The sequence below is a fragment of the Indicator indicator genome, chromosome 33, assembly GCF_027791375.1.
Source record: "Indicator indicator isolate 239-I01 chromosome 33, UM_Iind_1.1, whole genome shotgun sequence".
Taxonomy (NCBI): domain Eukaryota; kingdom Metazoa; phylum Chordata; class Aves; order Piciformes; family Indicatoridae; genus Indicator; species Indicator indicator.
This window is the reverse complement of record NC_072042.1, coordinates 4,654,260-4,681,219: the sequence shown is the minus strand read 5'-3', so window position 1 is coordinate 4,681,219 and position 26,960 is coordinate 4,654,260. Positions and strand designations below refer to the sequence as shown.

Below are 26,960 nucleotides of genomic sequence, written 5' to 3'. Positions count from 1 at the left end.
CCCCCTGCAGCAAGCAGGGACATCTTCCACTAGATCAGACTGAACAGGAATATTTCCACTCCAACCCCACTCCACACCCTCCAACCCACCCCTTCCAGCACCAGGTCCTGTGACACCGGGCTGGCATCGATGCCCTGCCACACCTGGGCAAATAATCCTGCTGGGTGCTGAGCACTGCTCACTCGGCCACTGCCAGCACTAACAAGCATTTGTGAGCTTTCTTTGGCTTAACAATCAGAGAGGAGCCGGGGGGGGGGGGGTCTGCTGACAGCCCCCCTGACAGACCTAGTGGCTATCAGACAGCTTTGGTTGAGGATGCTCAGCGGAAAGACCACTCAGTGCTGGCTTTCTGAAGGAAAGCAGCCAGGATGGACCTTCTCCCCCTCTGCTAGGCTCTAAAAACATCAACAACTGGCATTAGGGAGCAAACAGGATGAATGCTCCAATAAAAGCTGGTTTGGGCACATGGGTGTTGGAATATCCTGATGCAGAGCTGTGACCAAACCCAAGGACGCTCCGCGAGGAAATGGCTTTGAGGGCTGAGAGCTCCAACTCAGACTGTAGCTAACAATTCACTAGCAGCTGCCCCAGCAGCCTCAGCTGGCCTCCAAACCTGTGGCAGCATGGAGGGGTTTAAAGGATTTATGTACAGAGGGTGAAGAGTGTGTGTCTGGAGCAGCTCTGCTGTGAGGATAGGTTGAGGGAGCTGGGGGTGCTCAGCCTGCAGAGGAGAAGGCTCCAGGGGGACCTGAGAGCTGCCTGCCAGGACCTGAAGAGGTCCTCCAGGAAGGCTGCAGAGAGACTTTTCCTGAGGGTGTCTAGAGACAGGTTTGAAGCTGAGGGAGAGCAGAGTTAGGCTGGAGCTGAGGAAGAAGTTCTTCAGTAGGAGGGTGGTGAGGCTATGGCACAGCCTGCCCAGGGGGGTTGTGGCTAACTCCTCCTTGGAGGTGTTCAAGGCCAGGCTGGATGAGACCTTGAGCAGCTGAGCCTAGTTGACAGGTGTCCCTGCCCATGGCAGAGGAGTTGGAGCAGATGATCTCTGGGATCCCTTCTGACCAAGGGTATCAATAGTTTAAGGAAGGAGATCCTTTTGACTTAGCTGGAATGGTGTGGACTGAGGGAGCCTGAGGGATCAGCCTGAAGGATCAGCCTGAGGGATGAACCTAAAGGATCAGCCTCAGGGATCAACCTAAAAGGATCAGCCTGAAGGATGAACCTGAGGGATCACCCTGAGGGATCAGCCTGAGGGATGAACCTAAAGGATGAACCTGAGGGATCAGCCTGAGGGATGAACCTAAAGGATTAGCCTGAGGGATCAGCCTGAGGGATGAACCTAAAGGATTAGCCTGAGGGATCAGCCTGAAGGATGAACCTAAAGGATCAGCCTGAGGGATGAACCTAAAGGATTAGCCTGAGGGATCAGCCTGAGGGATGAACCTAAAGGATCAGCCTGAGGATTCCAGTTCCCAGGTTTTAAATGGTATCAACATCTTAAGGAAGAAGATCCCTCTGAGTTTGCTGGAATGCTGTGAGCTGAGGGATCAGCCTGAGGGACCATGCTGCCAGTTTTTGAGGGGGTAACCATCCCCCTGGACCACCCCCTCCCTCTCCACCAGCTGCAGGAACACCAGGTTCTCACTTGTCAATTCCCCAGGGTGTGTGCAGGGTGCTGCAGGCACAAGCAGGAGCCATGCTGCTGACAAGAGGAAAGGAAAAGCTGCCCCAAACTGCTCTGCACGATTGGGTGTTGCAGGAGAAGAGAAGGAACCAAGCAAGAGTCGTGGCTTTGGAACAGCTAAGCCAGGTCAGACTGGAGGAGCTCCAGAGCTGGTTGCCCCAGGGATTTGCTAGGGGCAGGTAAGGAGGGGGCAGCTGCTTTAGTCTCCAAATCATAGAACCAGAGAATCAACCAGGTTGGAAGAGACCTCCAAGCTCATCCAGTCCTACCTATCCCCCAGCCCTATCCAATCAACCAGACCATGGCACTGAGTGCCTCATCCAGGATTTTCTTGAACATCTCCAGGGATGGCGACTCAACCACCTCCCTGGCCAGCACATTCCAATGGCAAATCTCTCTCTCTGGGAAGAATTTCTTCCTAATCTCCAGCCTAGACCTCCCATGGCACAGCTTGAGACTGTGTCCCCTCCTTCTGCTGCTGCTTGCCTGGGAGAAGAGCCCAACCCCCACCTGGCTACAGCCTCCCCTCAGGTAGTTGTAGACAGCAATGAGGTCTGCCCTGAGCCTCCTCTTCTCCTCTAAACCCCTCCCAGCTCCCTCAGCCTCTCCTCACAGGGCTGTGCTCCAGACCCCTCCCCAGCTTCGTTGCCCTTCTCTGGACACCTTCCAGTACCTCAACATCTCTCTTGAATTGAGGAGCCCAGGACTGAACACAGGACTCAAGGTGTGGCCTGACCAGAGCTGAGCACAGGGCAGAATCACCTCCCTTGTCCTGCTGGCTGCACTATTCCTGCTCCAGGCCAGGATGCCATTGGCTCTCCTGGGCACACTGCTGGCTCATCTTCAGCCTACTATTGAACAAGACCACCCTAGAGCTGCTGGGGGGAGCCCAGGGAGGTGGTGGGGTCACCATCTCTGGAGACACTCAAGAAAATCATGGCTATGGTGCTTTGGGACATGCTTTAACTAAAGGCCATGGTGGTGCTGGGCTTGATGACCTTGGAGAGCTTTTCCAGCTGAAACAATTCTCTGATTCTTTGTGGAATACAAAGGAAGTTTGGACCCAGCTTATTGTTGGTTGGTTTGGTTTTTTTTTTCCCCCCATAACCATTGAGCTAAGCCACAGAGAACTGCAGGGGATGAAAACGTGGAGGGTGGAATAATTGTGACCAACTTACAAAGACACTGGGGGAGGGCACGGTCCCAAGTGCCATCCCCCTGACAGGTAAGGACATGGGTACCCAATAAGTAATATCCATGGCTGCACTGGTATGAGACAGTTGTTCCAAAGCTGAATCTGTGAGGACCACTTGGCTGCACTTGTCGGATGCTGTTTTCCAGGTGCCCGGGGTCAGTACAGTTTACAACTGCAAACAAACAAACAAACCACAAAAAGAAAACAAACAAACAAAGAAAACCCTCCAAAAAGACCCCAAAACAACCCAAACAAAGCAAAGCAAAGCAAAACAAAACAAAGCAAAGCAAAACAGAGCAAAGCAAAACAGAGCAAAGCAAAACAGAGCAAAACACAGCAAAGGAAAACAAAGCAAAGCAAAACAAAACAAAGTAAAGTAAAACAAAACAAAGCAAAACAAAACAAAGCAAAGTAAAACAAAGCAAAACAAAGTAACAAAGCAAAACAAAACAAAGCCAAAGCAAAGCAAAACAAAGCCAAAGCAAAGCAAAACAAAGTAACAAAGCAAAACAAAACAAAGCCAAAGCAAAGCAAAACAAAACAAAGCCAAAGCAAAGCCAAAGCAAAGCAAAACAAAGCAAAGTAAAAAAAAACAAAGCAAAACAAAACAAAGCAAAGTAAAACAAAACAAAGCCAAAGCAAAGCAAAACAAAGCAAAACAAAGTAAAGCAAAGCAAAACAAAGCAAAACCCATAACAAAGGGTGTAAAAAAGAACAGAGGATTCTCCAACCAAAAAAAAAAAACAAAAACAACCAACCACCAAAGAAAACAAACCATAAACAAAAAAAACCAAAATAAATAAAATGAGCAAGGAAATACAAGGAAGAAAATTGTAACTCACATATTGCACAGTTTCAGATTGGATTTTTTAGTGATTTTTTTTTTTGTCATAAAGATTCTTTGAGGCTGAAAAAATCCTTTTTTTTTCTTTTTTTTTTTTTTTAAAGGAAAAAAATAAATTTAAAAAAAGGAAGAAAGAAAACCAGAGAGAGCAGAGGCAATGCTGCAGGGTCTCACCCTGCCTCATGAGGCTCAGCAGCAGAGCCTTGCCCTCTGGCCCCAAAACTGGGACTGGTACCAGTGGAGGACAATTGATTCCTTGACCAACGCAGCAACAGCATGGACAGAGAGATTGGATTGAGGGAGCAGGGAGAGAGGGAGTGCAGGGAGAGGAGGGAATTTGAGAAGTGAACTCGAGTGCAAACCCCAGTGGGAAGCAGGGCAGCCTAGGAGGAGAAAGGGCTCTGCACAGAGACCTTGGTGTTTGCTTGGAGTAAACTGGGAAACTTGGAAACGTTCCTTTTGTGCCTGGAAGGACGTGGCTTATCCATGGGGAAAAGAGGTCCCAAGGAAGGAGACTTCCCCAATATCCACCCTGGAACTTCTGCTAAGGGTCTGGCCTGCTGTTTTCTGGTGTCCTCCTCCCTTACAACACACACTGCAGCACCTTGGGGGAGGCAAAGCCTGGGCAGGATCCATTAACAGCTCAGAGTGAAGCCCAAGGGCAGACCAGGTTTGCTGCATGAGACTTCCACAGGGCTCAAAAGATCTCTTGTAGGTTCCTGAGGAACCACCAGACTTGGTTTGCATGACTTTGTGACGAGGTGGGTTCAGAGAAACCAAAGAGGGAAGAGTCAGACAAGCCCCATGTGCCCCCCTGGGGTGGGGGCAGGTGACTTACCCCGGCAGGAGGGCAGGGTGCTGCTCCACTGCCCGTTGGCCAAGCACTGGGACTGGGATGCCCCTTCCAGTCTGTACCCAGTGTTGCACACAAACTTGGCCACATCGTTCAGGTTGAACTGAGTCCCTTGGGTCAAGCCATTGGCAGGGTTGCCAGGGTGGCCACAAGTGATAGCTGCAATCAGAAATGGGAGATGTTGCTGGTTTAGATTTTTATATATACAAATGTACATTTTTGAATGGATATATTCGAATTTGAGAAGTGAACTCGAGTGCAAACCCCAGTGGGAAGCAGGGCAGCCTGGGAGGAGAAAGGGCTCTGCACAGAGACCTTGGTGTTTGCTTGGAGTAAACTGGGAAACTTGGAAACGTTCCTTTTGTGCCTGGAAGAAAGTGGATTACTTATGGAGGAAGTAAAATAAGAAAGGTTCCCAAGGAAGGAGAGACCATAAAAACACCCTGCATCCACCCTGGAACCCACCCCAGAGCACCTAGGGCAGGTCACACAGGAACACATCCAGGTGGGGCTTGAAGGTTTGCAGACAAGGAGACTCCACAGCCTCTCTGGGCAGCCTGCTCCAAGGGCTCCAGCACCCTCACACCAGAGAAGTTTTTCTTCATGTAGGAGTGGACCTTCCTGCCTTCCAGTTTGTGTCCATTGCCTCTTGTCCTCTCACAGGGCGCCACTGAAAAGAGCCTGGAACCTTCTTGCCCCCCCACCCTTCAGATGTTTATAGATATTGATCAGGTCCCCTCTCTGCTCTTCACCAGGCTGAACAGCCCCAGAGCTCTCAGCCTTTCCTCATCAGTCAGATGTTCCAATCCCTTCATCACTTTGTAGCCTCCATTGGACTCTCTCTAGGACATCCCTGTCCCTCTTGAACTGGGAAGCCCTCAAGTCGAATCAGAGACATCCTCCAACCTTTGCCAACCTCTACAGAACTCTGCTTCTTATTGCCAGGCTGGGATCTGCACATCCATTCCCAGTTCATTCCTCACTTCCCATCTTCTTTTCATTGCTCTGCCTCAGCAGGTGAAGCTCTGAAGCAGCCAGGAGAGATTGGAAGCAAACAAGTGGAGAATCATGATAGGAAATGTATGGATTGCTCTGTCCATTGATAAGAAGGTGTTTAAACTTATTAACACCTCAGAGCTCCAGAGATTGCCTTTAATTAGAGCTTATTTACTGGAAAAAAAAATAAATGAGCAGGTTGTGCAAAGTGACCTGGGACTGCAGATCAGGGGAGGAGACAGATTGATTCTCCCCCAGCACAGAGTGTGGGTCTCAAAGGTGGGGCTGTGTCTGCCTTGAAGCTTTCTGCACCCCAATAAAGGGTGGTCACAGAAAGCCCACCTTCAAATGGGCTCAGCCTTTTACAGTGGGACTCAGGGACACAAGGGACACAGACTGGAATCCAGGAGGTTCTGTCTGAACTGGAGGAGAAACTTTGGTGTGAGGGTGCTGGAGCCCTGAAGCAGGCTGCCCACAGAAGTTGTGGAGTCTCCTCTGTAGAGCTTCCAACACCCCCTGGCCATTGTGCTGCTGGGCAAGCTGTTGTGGGTGCCCTGCTGGAGCAGGGGGGGTTGGACTGGATGAGCTCCAGAGGTCCCTTCCAACCCTCACCACGCTGGGGTTCAATGATTCTGTAGGATTAGAAACTCAGTGTATGAAAACCACCAAAGCAAGGTGGAATTCACAGGCAGAGGGAAGCAGCAAAGCAGCCCAAAAACACTGCACTGTCATTCCTGCTGCAACTCAGCTCCCTCCTCATCCTCACCCGAGGATGTTTGTGCAGCACATTGGCTGCGTGCAAAGCAACTTAGACTCAACCTGAAGGGGACCTCCAGTACCTGAAGGGGACCTCCAATATCTGAAGGGGATCTCCAATATCTGAAGGGGACCTCCAATATCTGAAGGGGACCTCCAATACCTGAAGGGGACCTCCAATATCTGAAGGGGACCTCCAATATCTGAAGGGGATCTCCAATATCTGAAGGGGGTCTCCAATATCTGAAGGGGACCTCCAATATCTGAAGGGGACCTCCAAAACCTGAAGGGGACCTCCAAAACCTGAAGGGGACCTCCAATACCTGAAGGGGACCTCCAATATCTGAAGGGGGTCTCCAATATCTGAAGGGGATCTCCAATATCTGAAGGGGGTCTCCAATATCTGAAGGGGATCTCCAATATCTGAAGGGGGGTCTCCAATATCTGAAGGGGGTCTCCAATATCTGAAGGGGACCTCCAATATCTGAAGGGGACCTTCAGTATCTGAAGGGGACCTCCTGGAAGGCTGGAGAGGGACTGTTTAGAAGGGATGTGGGGTTAGGATGAGGAGCAGTGGTTTGAAACTGGAGCAGGGCAGATTTAGGTTGGACATCAGGAGGAAGTTCTGCACAATGAGGGTGGGAGACACTGGAACAGGTTGCCCAAGGAGGTGGTTGAGGCCCCATCCTTGGAGACCTTCAAGACCAGACTTGAGGTGTCCCCGGGCAGCCTGCTCTAGCTGGAGGTGTCCCTGCTGCCTGCAGCGGGCTCGGCCAAGCTGCACTTTGAGGGTCCCTTCCAAGCCGAGGCAGCCTTGGCTGTGCAGCTGGAGGTGTGGATGCTTGAGCAGAGCCCTTTTGGCAGCAGCAGGGCTGCAGCAGCAGTCGCTGTACTTACGCACACAGACAGGAGTCTTCCCGGACCAGCGGTGGTCCTGCTGGCAGATCCGCACCGACATCCCGATCAGGCGGAACCCCGGGCTGCACTGGTACACCACACTGCCACGGTAGTTGAAGTTCTCCCCATTGATCTGCCCGTTCACAATGGGGCTGGGCACACCACAGTGCCCAGCTGCAACAGGGAGACAAGAGAGCATCACCACCGGCGGCTCGTGGTGCCCGGCCTGAAGCCATCCCGCGCCCACTGCCCTGACTCTGCGCTGCCCCTGAATTCCAGACCCTGCTGCCTGCAGCCTGGAGAAGAGAAGGCTCTGGGGAGACCTTAAAGCAGCCTTCCAGTACCTGAAGGGGGCTACAGGAGGGCTGGGGAGGGACTTTTAACAAGGGCTTGTAGTGACAGGAAGAGGGGGAATGGCTTTGAGCTGGAAGAGGGGAGATTGAGACTGGAGATGAGGAAGAAATTCTTGACAGGGAGGGTGAGGAGACACTGGTACAGGTTGTCCAGGGAGGTTGTGGATGTTCCCTCCCTGGAGGTGTTCAAGGTCAGGTTGGATGAGGCCTTGAGCAACCTGAGCTGGTGGGAGGTGTCCCTGCCCATGGCAGGGGGTTGGAACTGGCTGATCTTTGAGGTCCCTTCCAACCCAACCCAACCCATTCCATGGTTCAGTGATCAGGCAAGCAGCCTGCCACAAAGCCTTCTTCCAATTCCCTAGTGGAAGGTGCCCATGGCAGTGGGGGTTGAGAACTGGATGATCTTTACCCTTCCAACCCCAAGCAGTTCTACAAATCTATGATAAATGAAACCAAAGGAGCAGCAGCAGTAAACCCAACACCACCCAGGACTCTTTCCCAACAGACAGCATGGACCCCCCACACCTACCCAGACACCTGACCTCTGTTCCACTCCACAGTCCGTTGGCCATGCACTCCCTCACCCGGGAGCCTACCAGGGTGTAGCCAGTGTTGCAGGAGAAGATGGCTGTGGCCCCATAGCTGGTCAGAGTGCCAATCTTGTTGCCATTGGGAGGAGTTGGCAGGTCTCCACAGGAGATAACTAGGAGAGATCCCAAAGCACCATGAGCTCCGGTTTGGGAGCAGGCACACTCAGTGATGCTCACCACGAGGCGCTGCCGGAGCCAGAAATGAGGGGGAAGGGACTTGAAAGAGTTCCATGGATGATGCAACAATTCAGAGTCAGGGTACATGGCGGGTCCAGAGAAAGGCAACAGAGCTGGGGAAGGATCTGGAGAGCAGGGCTGGTGAGAAGCAGCTGAGGAAACTGGGGTTGTGCAGCCTGGAGAAAAGGAGGCTGAGGGGAGATCTTCTGGCTCTCTACAACTCCCTGAAAGGAGGCTGGAGCCAGATGGGGTTGGGGTCTTCTTCCAAGAACAAGCAATAGAATGAGAGGAAATGGCCTCAAGTTGCACCAGGGGAGGGTGAGGTTGGATATGAGGGACAATTTCTTTCTTGGAAGAGTGGTCAGGATTTGGAACAGGCTGCCCAGGGAGGTGGCAGAGTCCTCATCCCTGGAGGTGTTCAAGAAAAGTGTGGCCATGGCATTTGGGGCCATGGTTTAGTGGCCGTGGTGGGGTTGGGTTGATGGCTGGACTGGATGATCTTGGAGGGCTTTGCCAAGTGAAACAATTCTCTGATTCTCTAAGTTTGTGCTTCAGGACACAAGGCAAGAACTAAAGATAAGAATGGCCAGGAAGAAGCCCCAGAAGTTTGTCACAGAGAAACTTTTCACACAGGAAGTTTTCCACCATTTCCTGGATGCAGCCATGAAGCCTGACTGCCAGAAAAGCCACAAAATGACCCAAGATTTCCAATCATAAAGTGACACAATGAACTCCAGGACAGATCTGACATCTAAAGCCCAGCCCCACAGAGCACACCCATCTGAAAGCCTGGTTTGTGGGGTGCAGCCAGAGCCTGCCCTGCAGCCCCTGGCAATGCAGCTCCGGATCAAATCCTAGAAGCCACAACCTTCAGCTCTTTGTTTTCTCTACCTCAAAGCTCTGCAAACCCTCTTGGAGCTTTTGCACACAGCAAGAAATCAAAAGACTCAGGCTGGGTGCTTCTGCCCTTAGCATGGTGCCAAGATCCTGTCACTTGGATTTAGGTGGCAATAACACAGGAGAAATAAAAAGAGGTCAGGCTCATGCTCCCAGATCTGGCTGAAGAGCAAGCAGGGGTAGGACTACATCTGTCACCAGAGCTGGCAGCTGCAGTTCCAGAAACAAAAGGAGGCAGGAGGGGAGGGAAAGCTGCCGTTTGGAAGGAGAATTTTTTTCTGTCCCTGTCTGTACATAGAGAGAAAAAAAAGCCTTCACCTATGGCTGAAGCAAAGATCCAAAGCAGGACAACTGAGTGAGCAGCTGGTGGTGACACCACTGCCCCTGCAAGCTTGGTGCTTGCAAAGAACCTGGGAGAAGTGAGGTTTTAAATCGGGAGGGGGGGTTAGTTTCTTTCTTAAATGCAAACTTCAGAGCATCTGGCAGCAGTGAGAGCCAAGCTGCTGGAAGCCAACAGGACCAGAGCAGCTTGTGCTTGAACTCCAGCAGAACTCTTTGGAAGGCCACCAGCAGCCTGGCCTGGATCAGCAATGGTATGGCCAGCAGGACCAGGGCAGAAGTCATTCCCCTGCATTCAGCACTGGTGAGGTCACAACTCACATAATGGTTCAGGTTTGGGCTCCTCACTCCAAGAAGGACATTGAGGGCCTGGAGTGGGACCAGAGAAGGGCAACGGAGTTGGGGAAATGTCTGGAGAACAGGGCTGGGGAGGAGCAGCTGAGGGAACTGGGGGTGTTCAGCCTGGAGAAAAGGAGGCTGGGGGGAGACCTCATTGCTCTCTACAACTTCCCTGAAAGGAGGCTGGAGCCAGGTGAGGTTGGTCTTTTCCCCCAGGTAACTAGAAACAGGACAGGAGGAAACAGCCTCATGTTGCCCCAGGGGAGGTTTAGGTTGGAGATTAGGAACAATTTCTTTCCTGAAAGAGTGGTCAGGCATTGGAAGAGGCTGCCCAGGGAGATGGTGGAGTTCCCATCCCTGGAGGTGTTCAAGACACCTGTGGCCATGGCCTTTGTGGCAGGGTTTGGTGGCCATGGTGGTGCTGGGTTGATGGTTGGAGTGGATGACCTTGGAGAGCTTTGCCAGCTGACACAATTCCATGATTCCAGGTGGATCAAACCAAGAAACAAATCAACAGATGATGGCTCCCTGCATCCAAACTCTCTCCTTCCACAACACTGCTCTGCTCTCAGACAGTGCCATGAGCAGAGTGGCTGTGGGGTTGCTGCACACCCACCAAGCAGACAACCAAACCCCATCCCCACAGAGCTCCCACCCCCCGGCACGGCTCCTGAGCTTTGCTGCTCTTACTTTTGCAGGTGGGCATGGGTTCTCCTATGCTCCACTTCCCATTGGCTTGGCACTTGATGACCCTCTGGCCAGTGTAGTAGTAGCCAGGGTCACAGCTGAGCATGAGCTGGGCATTGTAGTGGTACTGGACCTCGTAGGTCAGCCGCCAGCGGCCGTGCTCAACCGCGATGCTGTTGATATCAGGACAGGTGACAGCTGAGAGCCAGAGAACCAGGGGAGAGAAAGGAGACAGAGATGTGTTAGCAGATGTGGAAGTCCAGGCCACTTCAGGGCTTTCCAGCAAGTGTGGTGGCTTTTCAACCAGGGGGCCAGCATTAGCATCTCTGAGCCCAGAGCAGAACCGGTGCTGGGCGGTGCTGTGATGTCTCAGCTCAGGCTCTGCTCAGAGAGGCACTGCCTGAAGCTCAGGGCAGGTTTGCACAGCCAGGGGCTGCTGCTAGCAGGGAGAAGTTGATGTTAAACAGTTTCTACCAAGGGCTGGGCTGCAGAAAGGCTCTGGTTAGGACTTGCTCTGGGGCAGACTGAGGGCAGTGCCACAGCTTGTGTCCCCCCTGGGGGTGCAGGAAGTCAGAGGTGCACCTGTGGGGAGCAGTGGACAGGATAAGGGATTGCAACCCATGGAGGTCTTCAAGGTAAAGTTGAGGCATCACCAGGATCAAGCCTCTTTTTCAGTGGCCACTGTCTGAGGAGGACTTTGCCCATTTTGCCTTTGATCCCCATCCCTGTGTTCCTGAATCCAGTTCCTGAATCTGCGTCTCATTTGCCACTGAGTCCAGTCTGGGACTTCCCCAGTGGCTGCCCCCAGCACCAGTGGTGACAATGGTGGTGTCATTGCCATCAGGGGTTGGTTTCCACACTGTATGGATCTATTTGAATGGATTGTTCTCGTGTCCATCCCAACTGGGTTAGTTTCTTTCCCAACCCATCACTCTCCCTCCTTTTCTCTTCCACTTGGGAATGGGGATGGGCTCGTAGAGAGCCTCTGTCACTCCTCTGGTGACCAACCCTGACCCTTGGTAGTGTTTTAAAAGTGTCAAACAATGACAGCCTGAGAGGGGCCATCAGACCCAAGTTCTGCAGGATTAGGAACCTGGCATCTGAAATCCTGCACCGGGCCCTGCTGGAGCTGGAAGCCTCTGCTGCAGGACCTCACAAAGCTGCCCATGGGGCTGCAGACACTCACCCACACACTGGGGGGGCTGGTCCCCATTGCTCCAGTGCCCTGCCTGCAGGCACTCTGTGCTGGCCTGCTCCCCAGGCTGCAGCTGGAAGCCCTGGTTGCAGTGGTACATGGCTGTGGTCCCCACCGTGTACTCCTTGCCAAAGACGACGCCGTTCCTGGGGGCGCGGGGAACGCCGCAGGAGAGAGCTGGGCAAAAAAACACAGCCAAGAAATCAGTCACCTTCCAGCTGCACCTTGGAGCTGTGGGGAGCTGAGAGCCCGGATCCCAAGAGCAGAGGCTGGACCCTCCAAGGTCATTGTGTCCAACCCCCCTACCCGCAGGCAGCAGGGAGACCTTCAACTAGAGCAGGCTGCCCAGGGACACATCAGGTTGAGGTTGTCCTCAACCACATTCTTGGGCAGCCTGTTCCAGCATCTCACCACCCTCATTGTGCAGAACTTCCTCCTGATGTCCAACCTAACTCTGCCCTGCTCCAGTTTCAAACCCTTGCTCCTCATCCTATCCCCACAGCCCTTCTAAACAGTCCCTCCCCAGCCTGTCCTCATAGGAGAGGTTCTCCAGCCCTCTGATCATCTCTGGGGCTCTCCTCTGGACCTGCTCCATCAGGTCCACTTTCCTCTTGTGTTGCAGGTCCAAGAGGTGGGCAGAGCACTGCAGATGAGGTCTCACCCAGAGCAGATCAGAGCAGAGTGGCAGAATCCCCTCTCCCCACCTGCTGCCCACTCCTGCTGCAGGAGCTGGCCCATGCTGGAGCACAGCTCCCTACCCCTTGCAGGTGCTGGTGCTGCTAATAGGTGTGAGTAATTCCACAGGCTCCCATTAGCAGCAGCAGGCACATCCCTGGCTGCAGTGATAATCACAAGGGTGTCACTTCAGCGAGCTGAGGAGCTTGGCCAATCTCTCCACAAGGCTGGGTGTCTAGACAAGCAGCCAGGCTGAATACCAATTTCATTCTCAGGCAGAAGAAGAGGGGACCTGGAAAGTCCTGCTCCTTCCCTTCCACCTGGCAGCTGGAGGGTTCCTTTGGGATGATGCATCAGGACAAAGAGGCTGGAGAGAAAGCTGAGCCTCTTCCCAGGCTGCCCACCCCCCAGCAAAGTCATAGCATCATAGAGTGAGCTGCTGGAATCTCCATCTCTGGAGACTTCCAAGGCCCACTTGGATGTGTTTCTATTTGACTTGCTTCAGATGACCCTGCTCTGGCAGGGGGATTGGGCTTGATGATCTTCAGAGGTCCCTCTTAACCCCCAACACTTGGTTGACTCAGTGAAACCAAACCAACATTTGGCCTGGGGAGAGACCCAGGGAGAGCTCACCTCCCACATCTTCAGAGGTCCTTCCCAACCCCCAACATTTGGTGAGTCTGAAACCAAACCAACATTTGGCTTGGGGAGAGACCCAGGGAGAGCTCAGCTCCCACATCTTCAGAGGTCCCTCTTAACCCCCAACATTTGGTGACTCTGAAACCAAACCAACATTTGGCTTGGGGAGAGACCCAGGGAGAGTGTGGTGGTCCAGGAGGAAGAAACAACCAACCAACCAAACAAGAAGCACTTAGAGGGGGGAGGTGGGGAGGAGTGAGGTTTAGATGCCCAGAAACTCTGTCTGCAGGAAGATGATGTGCTGGGGAAAGGGACAGAGGCTCTGAAAGCAAATCTGCAGCTGGGATTCCAGAAAAACAAAGCAGCTTAAAAATAGGCAGCAGAGCCAGCAAAGATGTATGAGCTCATCTGGTGTTCTCCTCCAGTGTGCCAACACCAGGCTGCTCCCTGCACAGCCTTCTCTGCTGCTCCCAGAAATGTCAGCCAGGATGGAGCATGGAGTGAAGATTATTCAGAGGGGAGTGGGAAGGGGAAGAGGATTCTGTGCTGGCAAGCTCTGGCACATGCCAACTGTTAGCTCCACCATGTGCTTAAGGGCACCCCCAGCTCCCCCTCTCCTGAACGTGTTGAGCAGTTTAGGCAGGGCTGGGAATTGAGTTCCCAAATCTCTGCCGTGTGGCCAGCAGGATGGATGAGGAATGGAGTCCAGCCCAACACCACAGGTTGCCAGTTGGCTTTGAGAGCTGTGGAGGGGGGTTAAAAATAGAGGATGTTGGGTTTGATGGAGCTGAAGCAGGGAAGCAGAGAGGAGCCAGCCCCGAGGCCAGGCGGGGGAGCTGCTCCACCACCAATTCTCCCACAGCCTCAGCTTGCTGCTGCTCACCTCCCACATCCATCTCTGGGCACTTGATAAGCAAGGGGCAGTGTTGAGATTCCTGATGTAAACACGGGGAAAGAGGGAGGAGGTGACATTCCCACAGGAGCTGTTCCAACCAGACCAGCAAGCCCTGCTCCTTGCTGCACAGCCAGGCTCTTCCAGAGCCACATCCAGCACCAAGATCCTGACCCAGCTGCTCTGTGTGCACCTCTCAAGGGGGAAATCAGAGCAGGGCTCTGCCTAAAATGCCTTGATTTGGTCCCCAGATTCATTCCCTGTTGGTGACTGCCAGGGGGTGGCACCACAGGCTGTGCCCATGGAGCTCCTGGTACATCACACCTTCAGCTGAACCAGAATGGCACAGGGTGGCTTTAGTGCTTCTCATGCAGCTCCTGTGGGAAAACCTCTTCCCACATCCCTCCATCCCATGGCACAGACCTGGGGGTGTTCAGTAACCCCACCCTCCCAAACCAGGCACTGACAAGCCATGGATGGTCTGGCTCTGACTCCCTGGTGGCCTGGGAACTGGTGCTTGGGGACTGCTTCCTGCTGTGGATTGCTGCTGTCAGTGATTCCTCTTCCATGCACATCCTTCCCACCCCCCACACCTCCCTCCTCCCTCTCCTCCCCACACCTCCCTCCTCTCTCTCCTCCCCACACCTCCCTCCTCTCTCTCCTCCCCACACCTCCCTCCTCTCTCTCCTCCCCACACCTCCCTCTCCTCCCTCTCCTCCCCACACCTTCCTCTCCTCCCTCTCCTCCCCACACCTCCCTCCTCCCTCTCCTCCCCACACCTCCCTCCTCCCTCTCCTCCCCACACCTCCCTCCTCTCTCTCCTCCCCACACCTCCCTCTCCTCCCCACACCTTCCTCTCCTCCCTCTCCTCCCCACACCTTCCTCCTCCCTCTCCTCCCCACACCTCCATCTCCTCCCCACACCTCCCTCCTCTCTCTCCTCCCCACACCTCCATCTCCTCCCCACACCTTCCTCCTCCCTCTCCTCCCCACACCTTCCTCTCCTCCCTCTCCTCCCCACACCTTCCTCCTCCCTCTCCTCCCCACACCTTCCTCCTCCCCACACCTCCATCTCCTCCCCACACCTCCCTCCTCCCTCTCCTCCCCACACCTCCATCTCCTCCCCACACCTCCCTCCTCCCTCTCCTCCCCACACCTCCATCTCCTCCCCATACCTCCCTCCTCCCTCTCCTCCCCATGCATCCCTCCTCCATCTCTCCTCCCCACCTTTAAAATCCATACTTCCCCACACACCAATACACCTCTTGGAAGTAACAAAAGATGTGGGAGCTGAGCAGGAGGCATTCCAGCAGACCAGGGCAGCAAAGTGCTTAGCAGCACTCAGCCCTGTCCTGGATTCCCTGATTTTCCTTTACAGAAAAGCAGCACACCAGGGAAATTCCCCATGCTGGGCTAAGGGCTTGGGAAGCACAGTTGCCATGACAGCCCCTGGTGCTTGCTGGTCTTGCTGTGGCTCCTCTGCTCATTCAGGAGCAGCTGAGGGGACTGGGGGTGTTCAGCCTGGAGAAAAGGAGGCTGAAAGGAGACCTCATTGCTCTCTACAACTCCCTGAAGGGAGGGTGAAGCCAGGTGGGGTTGGCCTCTTCCCCCAGGCAACCAGAAATAGGATGAGAGGAAACAGCCTCGAGGTTTAGGTTGTTGACTAGGAACAATTTCTTTGCTTCAAGAGTGGTCAGGGATTGGCACAGGCTGCCCAGGGAGGTGGTGGGGTCCCCATCCTTGGAGGTGTTCAAGGGTGGCCATGGCCTTTGTGGCAGGGTTTGGTGGCCATGGTGGTGCTGGGTTGATGGTTGGAGTGGATGACCTTGGAGAGCTTTGCCAGCTGACACAATTCCATGATTCCAGGTGGATCAAACCAAGAAACAAATCAACAGATGATGGCTCCCTGCATCCAAACTCTCTCCTTCCACAACACTGCTCTGCTCTCAGACAGTGCCATGAGCAGAGTGGCTGTGGGGTTGCTGCACACCCACCAAGCAGACAGCCAAACCCCATCCCCACAGAGCTCCCACCCCACAGCATGGCACCATGGAGCTGTTCAAGAAACCTGTGGCCAGGGGACTCTGGGCCATGGTGGGGTTGGGTTGCTGGTTGGACTGGATGATCTTAGAGGCCTTTTCCAACCCAAGCAATTCTCTGATTCTATTCCAGCACTTGGTGTTTCCCCCATCCATGCCATCACAGAGGCTGCAGCTCTCTCTGAGCTCCTGCCCAGTTTCCCAGCTCCCCCTTGCCAACAGAACTGGGAGGCAGGGTCCTGCCTTAGCCCTCCCCACTCCCCTTTAAACAAACACAGCCCCAAGAAGGCTCCAAAGGGACACAAACAGCCCCAGCACAAACCCACCTGCCAGAGGCAGGGCTGCTGCCACCCCTGTGCAACCTCCAAAGGGACTTAAGGGATGCAGGAGCACAGAAAGGATTTTTCCAAGGCTCTTTGGCACCTCCCACACTAAACAATCCTGGAGAACAAGGCAGACACTGCAGTGAGGCTTTGCCTGTGCTGTCCTGGTTCCCTGGCTAGTTTCCAGGCAAGCCCAATGCAATATTAATCCCCAGTGCTGGGCTGCTTGGAACATGGCTGCATGTTCAAAGCCCCTGAAAGGCTTCATCAGAATAAAGATGGGCACACAAAGGCAGGGGGATGATTGGCAGCTGGAGAGAAAGGTGCAATCAGAAAGTGGAGACAGCAGTGAGACAAACCAGAGCAGGAGCAAAGCCCCCTGAGGGCACCTCCCCCAGCCCTCTCCTCCCTCCCATGCTGGGAAGGAGCCCCCTGCTAGGTGTGAGGTGTCATAAAGATTATGGTTAATCAGGGAGGAGAAGTGGAAAGAACAAGCAGAGACCTAAATCTCGGAGGAAGCCCACAGAACCTGGGCACCAGCTGCATTTTCCATCCCCCCCTGGATACACACAGACCTGAGAGGACACTTCTGCACACACCAAAGGGAAATCAGAGTCACAGGTTGGATTGGCACCCTCAAAGGTCATCTTGGCCAACCCCTCTGCAAGCAGCAGGGACACCTCCAACTAGATCAGGCTGCCCAGGGCCACATCAAGGCTGATTCTGAATGTCTCCAGTCACCAAAACCCAGCAGGATCCAAGCTTTCCTGTCAGCTTTTCCAGATCCTTCCAAGCAGTAGCTTCTCCCATCCTTAACCAAGGCCTGGCCAGGTCTTTGCAGAGGGTTCCAACGTGTCTGCAGAGGGAGTCCTCACCCAGATGCTTTCTCCCTCATCCCAAACTCTCCCAAACAATTGCTCCATTCCCTCCTTGCTCCTCTATTCCCAAGGACTTGGATATAAGGACATGGCAGTGCTGGTCAACAGCCATCTGAATGTGAGCCAGCAGTGTGCCCAGGTGGCTGAGAAGACCACCAGCACCCTGGCCTGGACCAGCAGGACCAGGGCAGGGATTGTCCCCCTGGACTCAGCACTGCTGAGGCCACACCTCGAGTACTGGGTCTACTTTTGGACATGGAGGAGTGGCTCCAGAGAAGGACCAAAGCTGGGGAAAGGTGTGGAGAACAGGGCTGGGGAGGAGCAGCTGAGGGAGCTGGGGGTGTTCAGCCTGGAGAAAAGGAGGAGGCTGAGGGGAGACCTTTTGGCTCTCTACAACTCCCTGAAAGGAGGCTGGGGCCAGGTGGGGTTGGGCTCTTCCCCCAAGTAAGAACTGATAGGATGAGGGAAAATGACCTCAAGTTGCACCAGGGGAGGTTTAGGTTGGACATGAGGAAGAATTTCTTCGCTGCAGGAGTGGTCAGGGATTGGCACAGGCTGCCCAGGGGGGTGGTGGAGTCCCCATCCCTGGAGGGGTTCAAAACTGTGTGGCCATGGCACTTGAGGCCATGGTTTAGCGGTCATGGTGGTGTTGAGTTGATGGTTGGACTGGATGACCTCAGAGGGCTTTCCCAAACCCAAACTCCCTGATTCCAAGAGGCCCAACCCTCACCACCTACCTCCAGCTCTTCCCAGTGGAGCACTGGGTGGGGGCAGGCAGGGGGAGAACTGCAGCAGCTTTGGTCTTGACTGCCTCTTCCTCAGCCCTCCCTAGGACTGTCAGCTGCTGGCAATGCGCTCACCTTGGCACAGAGGGATGGCCTGGCTCCAGTGGAAGTAGCCCTGGGGGTGCTGGGTGCAGGTGGTGGTGCTGTGCCCCACCAGCCGGTAGCCACTGTCACAGCCGAAGCGAACGGTGCTGCCAGGCTGCAGACCTGTCTGGCTCAGGATCATCCCATGGGCTGGGGGCTGAGGCAAGCTGCAGTAAGGAGCTGGAGAGAAGGGTGGAAGGAAAGAAATCAGTCCCTGGGCTGGCAGCAGCAAGACAAAGCTCCCATCCTGCTGAGGAGCCCCCTGGGACTCAGCACCGGGGAGGGAGTGCTGGGCTCAGGCTGGGGCTCCTCACTCCATGAAGGAGTTTGAGGAGGGGGAGTGGGTCCAGAGAAAGGCAATGAAGCTGGAGGAGGGTCTGGAGAACAGGGCTGGGGAGGAGCAGCTGAGGGAGCTGGGGGTGTTCAGCCTGGAGAAGAGGAGGCTGAGGGGAGAGCTTCTGGCTCTCTACAGCTCCCTGAAAGGAGGCTGGAGCCAGGTGGGGATTGGGCTCTGCTCCCAAGGAACAAGTGATAGGACAAGGGGAAATGGCCTCAGGTTGCACCAGGGGGGATTCAGGTTGGAAATGAGGAACAATATCTTTGCTGCAAGAGTGGTCAGGCACTGGAACAGGCTGCCCAGGGAGGTGGTGGAGTCCCCATCCCTGCAGGTGTTCAAGAAACCTGTGGCCATGGCACTTGGGGTTGTGGCTGAGTGGCCATGGTGGGGTTGGATCAAGAGCTGGACTTGATCTTAGAGGTCTTTTCCAACCAAAACAATTCTATGATTCTAAGTTGTGCCTCATGCACCAAGGAGGTTGTGGATGCCACCTTCCATGAGGTACTCAAGACCAGGCTGGATGAGGCCTTGAGCAACCTGGGCTGGTGGGAGGTGTCCCTGCCCATGGCAGGGGGTTTGGAACTGGCTGATCTTTAAGGTCCCTTCCAACCCAACCCATTCTGTGATTCTTCTGCCCTGTGATGCTCACCTTCAAACATCTCAACATGGCCTCATTGCGAGGACACAATGATTCAGTGGCATGGGTTGGGTTTCATCAGCCACAGCCATGCCATCCACACTTGTACCTGCTGGTTCTGACTCCAAAGAGAGCTTGAGAAACCAGCCAAAGCCTCACAGCTTCTCCTGGCAGGAAACCTGCCTTCCCCAGCCTCCCTGGCTCAGGAGGAAGCCACTTGTGTGCTCCTGCCCAGCCCTTGGCAGCTTTGGCCAGCACAGATGGCCCTCTGCAGCACTTCAGTGGTGATCCTTGGCTGAAGATCTGGGCAGGTCCCTGGCAGAGGCCTCCAGGCTCTGCTGTGCTTACCAGAGTAGCGGATTTTGAAGCCTTTCCTGTTGTAGGCATGATCAGAGGACCACCGCAGGTAGACCTTGTTCCCGCTGCTGGTGACGGTCAGAGGGGCAGAGTAGTTCCCACTCAGTGACAGGAGCAGTGGACTCTGGCCAGAGGGACCTGCAAGGAAGGAGGGAACGAGGAAGAGGCAGGGCTGGCAGGCAGAGAGCTGTCTGTGGACCTTCTGAGGCAGAGTGTTCCTGCAGGAGGGACCAGGCACAGCGTGGAGCTGCACCACCAGGAGCTGTCAGCAAGCCCAGCTCGTGCCTGGGGCTTTTGGTTTTGACTTGGCTCCTGGGAAACCAACAGCAAACAAAGCCCAGCTGATGGCAGTGGGAGCAGGAGGCTGCTCCAGGCAGTGTGCTCCTCCAGGCAGCATGCTCCAGCAGCAAGCATGCTCCAGCAGCAAGCATGCTCCAGCAGCAAGCATGCTCCATGCTGCTCCAGCTCAGCTCCTGGTAGGCAAGCAGGGGAGCAGCAGCACCACAGCAGCTCTGCTACAAAGCTGCTTCAGCAGCAGTCCTGACAGATCCCCTCTCAGTTCCTCAGACCTCTGGCCTGCATGGGCTTCAGGAGTGAGAATTCCCACCTCCACAACTCATCCCTTCCCCCCAGCCTCTGCATGGGCTTCAGGAGTGAGAATTCCCCCCTCCACAACTCATCCCTACCCCCAGCCTCTGCTGCTGCTGCTGCATCACCCGGGAGCTTGCTGAGCCCACAAATACTTGAGATCCACCCAACCCCTCTCCAAATCACTGAGGATTTCTCCTCCAGGGAATCAAGGAGTCTTAGGAGGAGCTTGCTTTAAAGCCAGCAGAAGGTTATAGGTGGAGTGGTGGGAAGCCCTCCCCAGAGTGCTCTGGGAGCAGAGACCAGCAGCTACCCAAAGTCCCCCTTGCAATGAAGGTCCCCCTGGGGAGTCTCTTACCATCAAAGATCTCAAACTCATCATACTGCTTCTCACTCAGGAAGTACTCAATGGTGAGGGAGATGTTATAGCCAGGCTCCACCTTCACCACCCAAGAGCAGGTCTGAAAGTGAGGGTAGCTTCCCAGGGAGCTCTGGCTGAGGATCACACCAGTGGAGTCTGTCAGCACCTGGTTCATAGGACAGTGCACTGCAGGCAGCGTGGGGGAGACACAAGAGAGAAATGGATTGGCCTCGTTTGCAGGGGGAGGAATCACAGAGCAGAATCACACTGGGTTGGAAGGGACCCTCAAAAGCCACCTTGCCCAACCCCCCTGCAGTTAGCAGAGACATCTCCAGTTAGGTCAGGTTGTTCAACTTTGACCTTGAACATGGGCAGAAGGGTTGGAACTAGATGATCCTTGTGGTCCCTTCCAATCCTGACTGATTCTATGGTTCTATGATTCTAATATCTCCAGGGATGGGGCCTCAACCACACCCTTGGGCAACCTGTTCCAGTGTCTCACCACCCTCATAGAAACTTTCTTACTAGGGTTGGAGGAAGGTGTGGAACCACAGGCTTGGCCCAGGTCACCCATGGAGTAGTTAGGCAAGGCACATGGATCCTGGGATTGTTTGGGTTGGAAAATGTCTCTAAGGTCATCCAGTCCCACCAGCAACCCAACCCCACCATGACCACTAAACCATGGCCCCAGGTGCCATGGCCACAGGTTTCTGGAACACCTCCAGGGGTGGGGACTCCACCACCTCCCTGGGCAGCCTCTTCTAATCCCTGACCACTCTTGCAACAAAGAAATTGTTCCTCATTTCCAACCTAATCCTCCCCTGGTGCAACTTGAGGCCATTTCCTCACCTTCTATCACCTGGTACTAAGGAGAAGAGACCAACCCCCACCTAATTCCAACCTCCTTTCAGGGACTTGTGGAGAGCAATGAGGTCTCCCTTCAGCCTCTTCTCCAGACTAAACAACTCCAATTCCTTTCTCTAACCATCCCACCTCATCCAGCTGCTGGAAATATTGAATCCAGCTGAAAATGCTGAAGGAAAAGAGCAGCAAAACCACCCCAGAAGAGGAGGCGAAGACAGAAAATGAGCCAACAAAGCCTTAAAAAAAAAAAAAAAAAAAAAAAAAGTGGAGATCTTTGCTTCTCCATGATCACCACTAAAGCCCAGAGCAACTGCTGGCCTTGTATGACCAGCAAGCAGCCAGATGCATCCAGAAGGAGCAGTGTCTCCTTTCCCAGTCCTTAATCCCATCAGTAATATCTTTTTGACCTCTGTAAATTGGAGGCCAGATGCAACTGAAGCAGTCCCTTTAGCACCCCCCCCCCCCCCCCCCCCCCCCCCGCCCCAGGTTAGGATAATCAATAATTGAATGACCTCCCCTCTTCTCCTTCAGCTCAGGCTGGTTCAGAGAGAATAAAGCTCTGGAAAAAAAAGATCCTATTATATGGTAAAACTGTTCAGATAGGAGGGAAGGGAGGAGATGAAATAATCACTGCTGGAGTGCAAAGAAGCAGCAGCAGGAATCCAAGAGGATAAATAAGGTAACAAGGCAGCAGGGAAACGTCTCTGGGATCCCTCCTGAGCAGCAGCAAGGTGGACAAGGCAGCCTGCTAGGGGCTTTGCTTTCTTCTCCCATGTAATACATCCCCTGGCACTAATGGAGAGGCTGCTCCTGGCAGGATTGCCTGGCTGGAGGATCCTGCTCCTCCTTTGGCTGCTCATGGATCACTGGCAAACTGTCAGAGCAGTTTTCCTTCCCCCCTGCTACCTCACTGGGTAAGGACATTTGGGTGACTGCTGGAATGACTTCCCTGATGCAGGCAGGCACAGCTCTAGCTCTGCTCAGCCTCTCTGCAGGGAAGGGCAAGCTGCAAAAGGGCCTTCCTGAAAAGGGGATTTGGGGGCTAAGCCAAATTTGGGAAGCATCTGGCAGAATTCCAGCATGGAGTGGGTCAGAAGGGACCTCTGGAGATCATCCAGTCCAAGCCCTCTGCTCAGGCAGGGCACCCACAGCAGCTTGCCCAGGAGCACAATGCCCAGGGGGGGTTTGGAAGCTCTGCAGAGAAGGAGACTCCACAACCTCTCTGGGCAGCCTGCTCCAGGCCTCCAGCAGCCTCACACCAAAGGAATTTTTCTCCTCCTGTTCAGATGGAACCTCCTGGGTTGCAGTTTGTCTCCATTGCTCCTCATCCTACTACTGGGTGCCAGTGGAAAGAGCCTGGCCCCATCCTCTTGCCCCCCACCCTTTATCTCTTGCTGAGCATTGCTCAGATCCCCTCTGGGGCAGCCCCAGGGCTCTCAGCCTTTCCTCCTCACAGGGATGTTCTATTCCCTTAAGATCCTTGCAGCCTCTGTGGGACTCTCACCAGCAGCTCCCTGACATGGTGTGGAGACCCCCCCCCAAAACCCCCAGAGCCAGCAGGGGGTGAAGGAACTTCCCCTGGCATTTCTTAGCAGTAAGCCACCCAGCAAATCTCTCACTGCTGGCTGCTGGTGCTCTCTTGAGCCCAGCCAAGGTGCCCTGCTGGGAGGTGGCTCAGGAGAAGAGCCTTTCCCTCACTACCCTCCCCAGGAGGTCCTGGTGGGTGATTTCTGCACTGCTGGGACCTTGGACATCTGAGGATCAAGGATATGTGCAAGGAAACCTCCCCTGAGCTGCCATCCAGTTTGCTCCCTCCCCACGCTGAGCACCCCCAGCTTTACCTTCACACGTGGGAGGAGGTCCTTCAAACTGGAGGTGAGTGCCTAGTTTGCAGGTCAGGATTTCATTTCCAATCAAGGTAAAGCCAGGGAGGCATCTGTACCTCACTATGTCCCCTGCAGACACAGAGAGAAACCATCTTGGCCCCAGAGAAGGATCAGCTCAGGAAGGTTGAAGCATGCCCTGGGAGGAGGGGGGGCAGAGACCCCTTGACTGTGCCTCTGCCATGGAGGTCTGCCATGAATGTGCAGAAAGAAAAGGGGGAGAGCTGAAAAGAGAGGGGGAGAGGCAGAAATAGGAGGGGGAGGGGCAGAAAAAGGAGGGGGAGGGGCAGAAATAGGAGGGGGAGGGGCAGAAATAGGAGGGGGAGGGGCAGAAAAAGGAGGGGGAGGGCAGAATAGGAGGGGGAGGGGCAGAAATAGGAGGGGAGGGGCAGAAATAGGAGGGGAGGGGCAGAAATAGGAGGGGGAGGGGCAGAAATAGGAGGGGAGGGCAGAAATAGGAGGGGGAGGGCAGAAATAGGAGGGGGAGGGGCAGAAATAGGAGGGGGAGGGGCAGAAATAGGAGGGGGAGGGCAGAAATAGGAGGGGGAAGGGCAGAAATAGGAGGGGGAGGGGCAGAAATAGGAGGGGAGGGGCAGAAATAGGAGGGGGAGGGGCAGAAATAGGAGGGGGAAGGGCAGAAATAGGAGGGGGAGGGGCAGAAATAGGAGGGGAGGGGCAGAAATAGGAAGGGGAGAAGCAGAAATTAATGGGTAGGACTGAAAGAAAGGGGATAGAGGCAGAAATAAGAGGGGAAGAAGCAGAAATAAGAGGGGAAGGAGCAGAAATAAAAGGGGTAGGACTGAAAGAAAGGGGCTAGAGGCAGAAATAAGAGGGGAAGATGCAGAAATAAAAGGGGCAGAGCAGAAAGAAAAGGGATAGAGGCAGAAATAATGGGGAAGATGCAGAAATAAAAGGGCTAGAGCAGAAGTAAAAGGGGTAAAGCAGAAATAAAAGGGGCAGAGCTGAAATAAAAAGGGTAAAGCAGAAATAAAAGGGGCAGAGCTGAAATAAAAGGGATAGAGGCAGAAATAATGGGGAAGATGCAGAAATAAAAGGGCTAGAGCAGAAGTAAAAGGGGTAAAGCAGAAATAAAAGGGGCAGAGCTGAAATAAAAGGGATAGAGGCAGAAATAATGGGGAAGATGCAGAAATAAAAGGGCTAGAGCAGAAGTAAAAGGGGTAAAGCAGAAATAAAAGGGGCAGAGCTGAAATAAAAAGGGTAAAGCAGAAATAAAAGGGGCAGAGCTGAAATAAAAGGGATAGAGGCAGAAATAATGGGGAAGATGCAGAAATAAAAGGGCTAGAGCAGAAGTAAAAGGGGTAAAGCAGAAATAAAAGGGGCAGAGCTGAAATAAAAGGGATAGAGGCAGAAATAATGGGGAAGATGCAGAAATAAAAGGGCTAGAGCAGAAGTAAAAGGGGTAAAGCAGAAATAAAAGGGGCAGAGCTGAAATAAAAAGGGTAAAGCAGAAATAAAAGGGGCAGAGGCAGAAATAAGAGGGGTAGAGAATCAAGGTGGAGCCTTGGTTGGACAAATCTGCCCTCATGCCTCTGAGACCATTTTGATTTGTCCAAGCTCTCCCGGGTGGAGGCTTCCTCCAAGAGAGCAGGCAGGGTTAAAAAGCTGCTTTAAAAACCAGCCAGGGTGACTCTGCTGGTTGCAGGCACATTTTAAGCTGTGGGTATGGCTGTGACCAGCAGCCAAAGAAAAACTCAAGCCCAGCAAGCAGAGGGGATGTGGCTGAGAGGCTCTCCAAAGAAGACTGCTGGCCCTCAAAGCTTCTACACCCTGCTTTGTTTGAAACACCTGAAAACCCTTCCTGTGGCAGAGATTTGTGTTTCCCAGCAAGCTCAAAGGCTCTGACCAAAGCCAAACCACTTCCTCTGCACTGGAAGAGAGGAAAGGCTCTGGGGTAACCAGAGCAGCCTGTCTGTGGATGCTGAGTGTTGAGCAAGGTCAGCTCCACCATGCCACACACCCATGGAAAGAGGCTTCCTGAAATCCCCAGCTAGGAGGGGACAGCAGTGTGCCTTCCTGTGGGCATTCCCAGGAGCTGGAGGGGATGGAAGGAGGCCCAGGAGAAGCTACCTATGTTATACTCTTCGTTCTCAGCGACGATTTCTGCGTTGGGAACGATGGTGGGAGGCTGACATCTGAAGAGCTGGTAGGCTGAAAGAGCAAAGGAAGAGCAGGAGAGGGTGAGCTGGGGGTGAAAGCAACCACAGTCACCCCAGAATTGAAGGGACCTCCTCCAAAGGTCATCCAGTCCAAGCCCTCTGCCAGAGCAGCATCACCCAGGGCAGGTCACACGGGAAGGCATCCAGGTGGAATGTCTCTGCAGAAGGAGGCTCCACAACCTCTCTGGGCAGCCTGCTCCAGGGCTCTGTCACCCTCAGAGTGAAAAAGTTTCTCCTCAGGTTCCCTTGGATCCTCCTCTGCTCCAGCTTGCCCCCAGTGCCCCTTGTCCTGTGGTTGGACATCCCTGAGCAGAGCCTGGCTCCATCCTCCCCACACTGCTCTGCACATCTTTATGAGCAGCTCCCCTCAGGCTCCTCTGCTCCAAGCTGAAGAGCCCCCCAGCTCCCTCAGCCTGCCTGGACAGCATTTGGATGACACTGAGTGATGGGGGCTGACCTGAGGTGATATTAATGACACCTTCTGGGTTACTAAGAGAGATCTTGGCCATCAGGAGGAAGCTCTTCACAATGGGGGTGGTGGAACACTGCAACAGGTCACCCAGGGATGTGGTTGAGGCTCCATCCCTGTAGACATCGAGGCTTGATGAGGCCCTGGGCAGCCTGATTGAGCTGGAGGTATCCCTGCTGCCTGCAGGGTGGGGGTTGGACAAGATGCCCTTTGAGGGTCACCTCCAATCCCATGCAATCTGTGGGTCTTGGTGGCCTCAGTGGAATTAGGTCAGGCACAGAGGAGTCTCAGCCTGCTCCAGCAGCAAGGAGATTACAATAATTACTCAGAGAATCTCATCCTTGCTGCTTGTCCTTCAGCAGAAATCACAGAACTCCCTGGTTTATTTTTAACCTGGAGTTACTCCTTGGTTCCTGCTGCACAGAATTCCAGCAGCACTCCTGCCTTCAACTGCAAACCTTCCAGGCAGCTTGCAGCACACCAAGCAACCTTTGCAAGGCTGATGGCAGAGCCTTATGGAAGCCAAAGCTCTTATGGAATGGCTCTTTGCCCATTTAAGGGCTAAATGGGAATTGGGAGGTAGCCTGGAGAAGAGGATGCTGAGGGGAGACCTCAATGCTCTCTACAAGTCCCTGAAAGGAGGTTGGAGTCAGGTGAGGTTGGGCTCTTCTCCCTAATAGCAGGTGATGGAATGAGAGGGAATGGCCTCCAGTTGCACCAGGGGAGGTTTAGGTTGGAGATTAGGAACAAATCCTTCACTGCAAGAGTGGTCAGGGATTGGAAGAGGCTGCCCAGGGAGGTGGTGGAGGTGTTCAAACACCCTGGAGGTGTTCAAAAAACACAGACATGGCACTTGGGGCTGTGGTTTAGTGGCCATGGTGGTGTTGGGTTGCTGGTTGGCCTCAGTACTCTTGAAGGTATCTTCCAGCAGAAACCACCCCATGATTGTATGACAAGAAACCTGAGCAGGACCAGTTCCTCACACCTCCCCAAACACACTGCAAAGAGCAAGGTTTCCACCCAAAAAGAGGTAAAAAATAGGAGAGATCAGCTTAACAAGGAGCAAGCCAAACCTCCTCCTTCCAAGCAGGTGGGTGTGGAGGGCTTGGGCACTGGGCTGCTTGGGAAAATAAAGCAGAGCAGAGCTGTGAGCACAGTTTAAAGTGAAAATATGGTG

At 53.9% G+C, this 26,960-nt stretch overlaps 1 protein-coding gene across 1 annotated transcript in view; it reads right to left on the bottom strand.

The window, feature by feature from the left end:
* The window catches only part of CSMD2 (CUB and Sushi multiple domains 2), a 352,515-nt gene that overhangs the window by 19,358 nt on the left and 306,197 nt on the right, over nucleotides 1-26,960 (bottom strand). Inside the window, exons 45-55 of the mRNA XM_054395468.1 lie at nucleotides 25,226-25,306; nucleotides 23,096-23,209; nucleotides 20,388-20,576; nucleotides 19,433-19,579; nucleotides 18,102-18,290; nucleotides 11,788-11,973; nucleotides 10,605-10,799; nucleotides 8,102-8,275; nucleotides 7,220-7,393; nucleotides 4,556-4,729; nucleotides 2,857-3,045 (exon numbers count right to left, since the gene is read on the bottom strand). Of these exons, the coding sequence (XP_054251443.1) occupies nucleotides 2,857-3,045; nucleotides 4,556-4,729; nucleotides 7,220-7,393; nucleotides 8,102-8,275; nucleotides 10,605-10,799; nucleotides 11,788-11,973; nucleotides 18,102-18,290; nucleotides 19,433-19,579; nucleotides 20,388-20,576; nucleotides 23,096-23,209; nucleotides 25,226-25,306 (1,812 nt within the window). The remainder of the gene's footprint in view (nucleotides 1-2,856; nucleotides 3,046-4,555; nucleotides 4,730-7,219; nucleotides 7,394-8,101; nucleotides 8,276-10,604; nucleotides 10,800-11,787; nucleotides 11,974-18,101; nucleotides 18,291-19,432; nucleotides 19,580-20,387; nucleotides 20,577-23,095; nucleotides 23,210-25,225; nucleotides 25,307-26,960) is intronic.